The sequence below is a fragment of the Microtus ochrogaster genome, chromosome 7 (genome assembly GCF_000317375.1).
Source record: "Microtus ochrogaster isolate Prairie Vole_2 chromosome 7, MicOch1.0, whole genome shotgun sequence".
Classification (NCBI taxonomy): domain Eukaryota; kingdom Metazoa; phylum Chordata; class Mammalia; order Rodentia; family Cricetidae; genus Microtus; species Microtus ochrogaster.
Genome location: NC_022014.1, coordinates 4,064,745 through 4,074,281, shown reverse-complemented (window position 1 = coordinate 4,074,281; position 9,537 = coordinate 4,064,745). Strand labels below are relative to the sequence as shown.

Genomic DNA, 9,537 nt, shown 5'->3' with positions numbered 1-9,537 from the left:
TGGATGCATTGACATATAGGTTAATAGGTGAGCGGGGGATGGATGGATGGATGGATGGATGGATGGATGGATGGATGGATGGATGGACATGACAGTGAGCAGATAGATAGCTGGATGATGGGTAGATGGAAGGATGGATGGAAGAACAGACCAGCACTCAGCATGTACCACAGCGCACACATACTTTCACAATTATTACTCATTTAATCCTCAGAAGTACCCTGTTGGGGAGATTCATTCTTATTTTACAGATGAGAATTCCAAGGCCAAGAGAGCATGATACTAAAATCCAAATACTTCCCTTTTATCGCCTCCTGTGTGGGTACCAGCCTAGCCCCAAACCATGAAGGGAATGGACCTCCCATTCCCCTGTGACAGTGGCCTCAGCACCTCTATCCTGGAAACCTGGAGCCAGCCACACATGGTGCCACTGGCACCGGCTCCCCAGCAGTCTTGCACGGATTCCCAGACACTGCAGCAGGCACTGGCTCCCAGCAGCAGTCCTGCATGGATTCCCAGATCCTGCAGCAGCACAGGCTCCCCAGCAGTGTCCTTGAGAATCACTTCTCTCCAACATACTCCCAGTCCAGAGAGGAGGCCATGATAGCCTCAGCCCTGGGCTGCTGCTGGGGAAACCCCATTGTTCCTCACTTGGTTCCTGGTTCAGTCCCTCATCTCAGCCAATCATTCCCCGACTTGACCTTTGAACAGAAATCAATTGTGGGTTTTCTGAAACATTTTAATAAATTGTAACCATTTCCTTATCCTTGTTCTGACCTGACCTTGGAGGGTGTGCCTATCTGTTTGTTGTCTCTGTGGCCCTGAACAGCCTCCTCTTGCACAACACCGAACTGTTTCAACCTGTCCAAGAAGGAACCTGTCACTAGATCTGCACCTAGATTATACGGACAGTGCAGCTAGCAGGGGTGCCTGAGAGGAGTCCCTGTGTAGACAGCGATGGGTACAGTCACCTGGGTGCCACACACAGCCCAACTTCCCCAGGGCACCCACCGATCCCCAGCTATCACATCCTTGACCTCCATCCTCACCCTGTACCTCCTTGCCTGCTACCATAAGCAGAAAGGCCCATTTTCAAAACCCACCGGCAGTATCATCGTGGGAGGGTAACCAGACTAACAGAAGACAAAGGGGACCGTGTTTGCATGCGGTCTATACCAGTCTGCAGAACTGGGTTTTCCTGTGCTGTTTCCGGCTCTTTCCTGTAACCCATTGTTGGGGGCAGGTGGATGAGGAAGACAAGCAGCCCTGGAGGGTGGGGTGGGAATGAAGGTTGGTCTACAGAACTTGTGGACATGAGACACACATAGGGATGCAGAGATGTTCAGAGACGTGCTTAGCCTGGGTCGGAGGGGATCTTAGAAACAGGCTGTGCGGTCTGAAGAGATAAGGCGGGGGCCTGGAGAAATGGCTCAGTGGTTAAGAGCAGTGACTGCTCTTCCAGAGGACCTGGGGTTCAATTCCCAGCACCCACATGGCAGCTCACAACTGTCTGAAAATCCAGTTCCAGGGGATCTGACACCTTCACACCAATGCACATAAAATAAGGATAAACAAATTATAAAAAATTTTTTAAAAAAGATAAGGCTGCTATCTAAGAAGGCTCTTGTTTGGAGACTTCCTGAGGGTTGATAGATACAGGGGTAGGCTTACCCGTATCTGGTACATGGAATGCAGAATTGAAACAGGGCTTAGTGGCACACCCCTGAAATCCCAGAGGTGAAAGTGGGGTGATCTGGGGTTCAAAGTCATCTTCAGCTACACAGTGAGCCAGGTCCAGTATGAGTTATATGAGAGTCTGCTCAGAAAATAAACCCCCTCCACAAAAAAAAAAAATCTGGAAGGCAAAATTGAGGCCTTTTCTTCTGTCCTACCCCACATCGTCTTGCTGACTTCTGGATGGTAGTTATCGGGAGGCAGAAGGCAACAGAATTTATCAGCTCGGCACTTGAAAGGAGAGGGCAGAGTCGGCTCCGAAAGACCAAGACCCTCGCCAGACTTGAGTTCTGCCTTCTGGAAAGACAAATGGGATAGGGCAGAGTGCAGACGGGGGCTCCCTGGAGACAAAGCAAGGGACTCCGTGACACCCGGACTCAGGGGCATCAGAAGATAGACACCTCTGCCCAGGCGTAACCGAGGCTGTCAACAGTGTCTGTTCTCTGAAAGGGCAGAGGGTCCAGGGCTGGAAGGTGTCTTGCTCACCAGATCTCTCCCTCTGCCCCGGGCAGTCAGCTCTGTGTGTGTGTGTCTGTATGTGTGTGTCTGTCTGTCTGTGTGTTTCTGTCAGTGTGTGTGTGTGTGTCTGTGTGTATGTGTCTGTGTATGTCTGTGTGTGTGTCTCTGTGTGTGTCTGTGTGTTTTTGTCAGTGTTGTTCTTTTTTAAAAATGCTGCAAGATCCCCGCAGGCCATGTGGTGGCAGGCAGCGGGCCCTGGGAGCAGCCAGTCTCAGACAGAGACAGCTGCTGGTCTCAGAGCAGTGGTGGCGGGCCATGTGGCAGCAGGCAGTGGGCCCCAGGCAGAGATGGCTGCTGGTCTCAGAGCAGTGGTGGCGGGCCATGTGGCAGCAGGCAGTGGGCCCCAGGCAGAGCCAGCTGCTCGTCCCTGAGTAATGGCTGGTTCCAGGCAGGGAGACACATGGCGGGTGGGCAGAAGACAGAAACATGGATAGACACAACATGCAGGGTGAGGTTGAATGTTTTTTCAGGGGGTTATGGAGGAGGAAGGGTGAAGGGGGGGGACAGAGAGAGGGGGAGAGAGAGAGAGAGAGACAGAGAGAGAGACAGAGAGACAGAGACAGAGAGAGAGAGACAGAGAGAGAGACAGAGAGGAGGAGAAAGAGACAGAGAAGGGGGAAGCAGAGAAGTGGGGAGGCAGAAACGAAGCTGCCTCTCCGAGAGGAAGATGGAAAAGAGCGAGCTCAGGCCGGAAGCTGAAGATCAGCCTGCCTCAGCGGATGGGGAGGGGAATGGGTGTGGCTTGTCTCTTTAAGGGACCAAAACCATAACATTCCCAGGTCTTCCTTATAATAAAAAGCACGCACATCAAGGAAGCAGAAAAGGAAGGGCCCAAGATGGCCACAGGCAGGTCAGAGGTAATGGGAGTGGGCGTGGCTTGTCCCTTAAAGTGACAGGAAAGCACAACAGTCAGTGTGTGTGTGTCTGTGTCTCTGTGTGTGTCTGTGTGAGTTCAATGTATATACGCACATGTGCGTGTGTGGAGGACGGAAGCCAACCTCAAGTATTTTACTCCAGAGCTAGCAACCCTATGTTTTTTTGAGACAAGGTCTCTCATGGGCCTGGAGCTTATCTCTCAGGCTAGTCTGACTGGCCAGGGAGCCGCAGAGGGCCTCCTCCCCTCCACAGCACTCAAGATTTCTGCTCTTGCTGCTACATGTGGCATCTTCGGATGGGTGCTGGGGTTCAAGCTTGTACGGTGAACACTTTATCAACTAAGCCACTCCTCTGCTCCCACCCTTGGCTTTAGCCCCAGGCTGGCTTTACTGTCCTTTCTGTGGAGCATTCCAGACGGCCACCTAAGGTGGGCAGTGTTTAAGGACACAGAGGATTGGCCCTGGGGCCATCCCCTCCATGGCCCTGACAGCCCAACAACCTCATCTTACACAGACAGTGGAAGTTTCTCAAACCTTCAAGGAAAGAGTGGCTTTTCACCTGTCTCTCTCCCTGAAAATGATCACCTGTTCTGTCAGGTGCCCTTCGGTTCATCTGCTAAAACCCAGCTAAGGGCACTCACCACCCAGCAGGTGACGGCACCCACAGCTGTTATGGACAGCACCTGCAGTCTCCAGTAGGTTGGGGGCATGTGGTAGATGCTCAGCGGGAAGTTCAGCCATGGAGGAGAGCACACCTGGGAATCCAGGGGACACCTGAACTTCCCAGTTCCTATTGGAGGCTGTGAAGACCGACTTCATGACATCATCTCTATCAGTTGCTGTTTGTTCTCTCACTCAGAGGCCTCACCAGAGGGAATGCTCTGCTCTGCCTGCACTCACTCTGATGGGAACTCCAGCCCTCAACAGGGCTCTGCCAGTCTGCAGATGGGATGCGCTGAACACCCGATTCCATGATGTTTTGCTGTCTATTGCTCGCTATTTATTCGTTTACTTTGGCTTGCTATCCCTTAATAATCTAATTTAATTAAAGCTAAAAGCGTGGCTGTCATAGATCATTCTCCAAAGCAGAAAGACTGTAGTGGATTTAAAAATAGTCCTTCCTAGACTGGAGAGATGGCTCAGGGGCTCAGAGCACTGACTGCTCTTCCAGAGGACCAGAGTTCAATTCCCAGAAACCACACTGTAGCTCACAATGGTCCGTAATTACGGCTTCAGAGGATCTGAATTCTCTTCAGACCTCCATTGTCACTGCATGTATGCAGTGCATTTACATATATGCAGGCAAAGTACCAATATTTACAAAATAAAAATAAAGTCTTTAAAAATTAAAAAAAAAAAGCCTGTTGCCCGAGAAGGCTTTTTAAGTTCAGGCCTAGGCAATTTGCCTGCATCTCCCCTGTGTCTTCACGGTTAGAGTCACTGTTGTCTGTCAACTCTCCTGTGTGGTTACTAGCAAAACTCCCATTCTTTCTTGAAAGTGTCTCAAAAGTATATGCATATACACACACACACACACACACACACACACACACACACACACACATATATACACACGTACACACACATGCAGGTGCACACACACACATATTACACACACATATATGTTTTCTTTGCAAGTCAGTCAAGCTAAGAGCCAGGAACCCTTTGATGCTTTTGGTGTCAGCCTCAGCATGTAGTTGCCATGGTCACTAACTGGCCAATAAGAGTCTTTATTTTGCAGTCCTGGCCATCTCTCCAGTCTAGGAAGGACTATTTTTAAATCCACTACAGTCTTTCTGCTTTGGAGAATGATCTATGACAGCCATGCTTTTAGCTTTAATTAAATTAGATTATTAAGGGATAGCAAGCCAAAGTAAACAAATAAAAAGCGAGCAATAAAAGGCAAAACATCATGGAATCGGGTGTTCAGCGCATCCCATCTGCAGACTGGCAGAGCCCTGTTGAGGGCTGGAGTTCCCATCAGAGTGAGTGCAGGCAGAGCAGAGCATTCCCTCTGGTGAGTAAGAGAACAAACAGCAACCGATAGAGATGATGTCATGAAGTCGGTCTTCACAGCCTCCAATAGGAACTGGGAAGTTCAGGTGTCCCCTGGATTCCCAGGTGTGCTCTCCTCCATGACTGAACTTCCCATGGCAGGCTGCTTTCTGTCACGGGATCAGCAAGAGAAAGCGCTCCTGGAAATGCTCCACTGTCTAGCTGTCCTCAAGGGCACAGTTTCCACTCCTCCACTATTGGCTACGCTATCCTTCCAGTCACGGAGTTAAAGAGGCCAGTCCGGTCCCAGACAAGGGGTCTTGGAGGACATTTAAATGTGTTTGAGTCTGAAATGGGGTTGGGCGACCCTATTCCCAGCTTCTCAGTGAGCTCAAACAGCACATAACAACTTACCGATACATTGCCCATGGCCAGATGTGTTTGGAAAACACAACGCAAATGAATTGCCAGAGAAACTGAGAAAAAGCAGTTTCATCTGACACACACCCTGCATCTTGTGATCAGACCCAGCAGACGGAAAGTTGCTCTGTCAAACGATTTCTTAAAAATATTTGCCTTATTTTGGGGGCTGGAGAGATGGCTCCATGGCTAAGAACACAGGCTGCCCCTCCAAAGAACCCAGGTTCAGTTCCTGGCAACCACATGACAGCTCACGACTGTCTGTAAGCAGAGTCTGCGACTCTAGTCTCAAGAGATTGAACGGAGCCAGGAGGTAGCGGTGCAAGCCAGCACTCGGGAGTGGTTCTCTGAGTTCAAGCCCAGTCTGGTCTATAGAGCAATTTCCAGGACAACCAAGGCTACACAGAGAAACCCTGTCTCCAAAGATGAGAGAGAGAGAGAGAGAGAGAGAGAGAGAGAGAGAGAGAGAGAGAGAGAGAGAGAGAGGAGATCTGAATGGGTACTGCACATACAGACAAAACACCGATCCACATAAAATAAACATGCCTTTTTAACAATGATTTATTTTATGTTTGTGTATTCCCGTGTGTGTGTCCTCAGGCCAGAAGCAGGACCTTCTGCAGATGTGAGCCCCACGATGTGGGTACTGGGAACCAAACAAGGTGCAATGGTGCATACCAGCATGGGGTCCCTTTGGGGCAGGTGCACAGGTTCCGATCCACACTTGTTTAATGGAGAGTCTATCCAGCTGGCTAACTGTGTGACCTTGGGAAGTTCACGGCCCTCTCTGGGCTTTCCTACTCCCGCTGTGGCACTGTGTGTCACTGAAGGAGTTAGCACCTGTAGAGCTGAATCAAGGCCAGGCTGTGGTGACATGTGAGTGGCTGTCTGTATTTGAGGGTTTGTCCCTGTGTTCCAGATTACTGTGTCCTTAAAACTCAGATCCCTTCAGCCTCCAACACCTCCCAGGCTGTCGCCTGTGAACCCACCATTTCTGAGCTTCTTCGCTAAGCTTCCAAGTCTCCCATCCCACCACGGGGAGGGGGATCCTGGACTCTAGAGCTCATAGTTCACAGAGCCGCTGGCGAGGCTACGGCCAGCAACACTAGCATCAGTAGTGGATGTGGCCCAGAGGCTCCGGAGTGGCCCCCACAGGCTTCAGAATGTTCAGAACGGTTCTCTGCCAAGGTTTTCTGAATCCAGTCTACATAAAATGGCACCCGTGTGTAGACGCCGGGCCTGAGCGGTCTAGCACAGCCAACTCCCCAGCTGGTGATTCCCACCTGGATCCAAGAACTGTTGATGACACAGACCAGTGGTCCCCCAGAGTCACCCTGAGAAAAAAGGAGAGCCCAGTCAAGAAAAAAAAATTTAAAAACACCCTCTGACGAGGCCACAGGGGCTGGGTGCGTGCCCTGGTCCTCCTCAGCGTCTCTAGGGTGTGGGGCACGGATATGGACTACAAGGTGGGGCTGCTGGTACCTGGCAGGAGTCTTTCTGGCCCTCTGCGTAGCCCGCACAGAGCATGTCTGACTGGATGAACCGCTTCCCTGACTGACTGCTCTCCGGGATGTGGTACATCTTCTCGCACTCCTCTGAGTCCAAGAGAGGCACAGCTAACTCCTGGAGGACACTCGCCAGGTCTGGACAAGAGAGAGTCCCGGCCTGAGAGCACCCTGACCTGCTGGAACCTCCCACCATGCAGACAACCTGAACCTCCTGCCATTTCTTTCTTCTCTAGTCCCTCTCCAAGTCCCCAAACCAGGAAACAGAGTCAGAGAGCAGAGTTCAAGGACAGTCCGCCCCTGTGAGCTGTGCCGGCTTCCATAATCTCATGGCTGCTGGGCCTCAGCTTACCCATTTCTGCAGAAGGCAGAACCCTGAACACTGGGAGGGGTTCCCCAAATCTGCCCTGAGTAGGCACCATGGTCAAGTCAAACCACACAGCTTGGCAGTGCATCCCCTCCTGGCCAAGCCTTCCCATGGACAGCTGTAGGGACTGGGTGTGGAAGGATTCTCTCACCTCTTTCTTGGGTAGAGCCCCAGCCCGTTACCCAACAGACAGTCCCAGGGGTGAGAGGAGCTTGGGCTTCCGGGAGGCAGACGGGAGCGAATTGAGAGGGTTTCAGAAGCGTGCCCAGCTGCACCAAGGCAATATCTCCACTAGATGCGTCTTCCCAGAGGTAGCTGGGGTGCACAAAGATGCTCTTCACAGTCACTAGGGTTGTGGGGGACTCCAGAAGGGAGAGTGTCAGTCCACCAACCTTCACCTGGTAAAAGCTAGGGTCCTTAAACCTAGAAAGAGACAGGCCCAGTCTGTTGAGACCTCTGCCAGAGATGAAGAAGGGGACAAGAATGGCGGCCACTCTGCACCCTTCGCTTACCTGTGGAAGCAGTGGGCAGCCGTGAGCACCCATCCTGGGTGGATGAGGGAGCCCCCACATACGTGGCCCTCTCCAGCTATCCACAGGCTGACCTGCCACGGCCACTGTCCTTCCTGTGCATCTTGGCCACCCACGATTTTCCCAGCATCTCGGGAATGGCCACACACTGCAGAAGGACCTTCTCAGAAAGCCAGTCCCACCCAGGACCCAACATCTCCAACATCTCCTTCCACCCTGGTCTCTTCCCTGGGACGCTCAGGGCTGGTCATTACCTGAAGGCAACACATCCCCACGGCCTCCTAGAAAACAAGAGAAAGTTTCTCAGTGGACTGGTTCATGCAGGCACTCATAACTAACCAAAACACTGAGAATAAGCGACTCGGTCTCAGTGGTACATCGGTATCTACATTAACACCTCCCAAGCTCCAGAACGGGACAGAAGAGAAGGCAAGAGGGATGCAAGCTGCAGGACGGGGAAGAGGTTGGGGAAAGCTGTCCTCTGGACATAGCACGGCTGTTGCCTTCATATTGCTACCCCAGCAGCTGTGGTAACACACAAAAGACCTGTCCAGGCAGACAACACTTGGAGTGTTGCGTGGGGAGTGGCTCCCAAGGCCCATCTCTAGCTGAGCAGTTATTGGCTGATAGGTGAGGGAGAGCAATTTTTCTTTGGGGGCTGTGGCCACTGGTGGGTTGCCCGTGGACATGAGGATGGCCCCGTGCCCGTGGACTCATAGACAGCAGCATCTGAACGCCGTGAGTTACAGCAGCAGAAGAGGGGAGGAAGGAAGAGGTGATGAATGGAGTTGGAAGAATTACTTTCCGGGAAGGGCCCAGGGGAATGAAGTGAGGTGAGGAGAAGACAGATATGATCAAAACAGATATGCACATGAAATTCTCATCAAATTTTTGAAAGAGAAAACAAGAGGAGGGGTCTAGGGTCAGCATTCCATCCACAAAGTTATCACCCCCATGAGACATGGCTCCAGGACATCGCCCCTCTCAGGAACAGCCACCTACTTTCCTCTGTGTTCTTCCTCCTCCTGCCTCCCTCAGAGGGTCAGTGGGCACATGGGGTTTGGCCCTCTCCTGGTTGTCTAGGGAGAGCGGCTGAGGATCCCGAGGAAGCAGGATGGTGGAGGTCATCATGGAGGAAGGGGCTGAGGATGACTGCAGGAAGAACACTCCTCACCTGGCAGCAGCTGCAGTAGCAGAAGAAAAATGCACCTTGTCCAGGACTCCATGGCTCCTCTCCGGTCCACGGCACAGTGGGGTCAGAGTCCTTGGCTCAGTCTAGGGGAGTTTCGAGGCAATCAAACTGTAACCTCACTGCTTGCCAGGACCTGCCCATTCAGGCTCTGGTCCCGCAGTCCCAGGGATGTGGTTTGGTGAAGGTCAAGAAACTCACCAGGCACCAGGAGCCAGAGGCAACAGGAGCCCTGTGTCAGTCCACCTGTGAGGTTAGCATAGGGAAGTCTCACCTACCCTTCAGGAAGGAGAGGGTACCCCCTCCCCAGACTCACAGAGATAAGCCAGGAACACCTAGCTCTGGAGCCCGCCTCTCACTACTGTGGCTCACAGCCCTCTCTTGGCCAACCCTATTTAAGAAG

The 9,537-nt window shown here is 52.0% G+C and overlaps 1 protein-coding gene across 1 annotated transcript; it reads right to left on the bottom strand.

The window, feature by feature from the left end:
• Positions 1–6,613: 6,613 nt before the first annotated feature.
• Positions 6,614–9,171, bottom strand: LOC101994947 (serine protease 30-like). The gene is made up of 6 exons (XM_005349201.1): positions 9,120–9,171; positions 8,200–8,226; positions 7,928–8,093; positions 7,567–7,838; positions 7,026–7,186; positions 6,614–6,877 (listed from the first exon to the last, which is right to left on the bottom strand). The coding sequence occupies exons 1-6, from the start codon at positions 9,169–9,171 to the stop codon at positions 6,614–6,616; spliced, it is 942 nt and encodes a 313-aa protein (XP_005349258.1).
• Between the last annotated feature and the right edge of the window lie 366 nt (positions 9,172–9,537).

Excerpts from the sequence above, each read along its gene's own strand:
- LOC101994947 (XM_005349201.1), bottom strand. The coding sequence starts at position 9,171 with ATGGAGTCCTGGACAAGGTGCATTTTTCTTCTGCTACTGCAGCTGCTG. Across the intron at positions 7,839-7,927 it reads GCTGCCCACTGCTTCCACAG|GTTTAAGGACCCTAGCTTTT; the intron begins GTAAGCGAAGGG and ends GTCTCTTTCTAG. Across the intron at positions 7,187-7,566 it reads GGGCTCTACCCAAGAAAGAG|ACCTGGCGAGTGTCCTCCAG; the intron begins GTGAGAGAATCC and ends TCTCTTGTCCAG.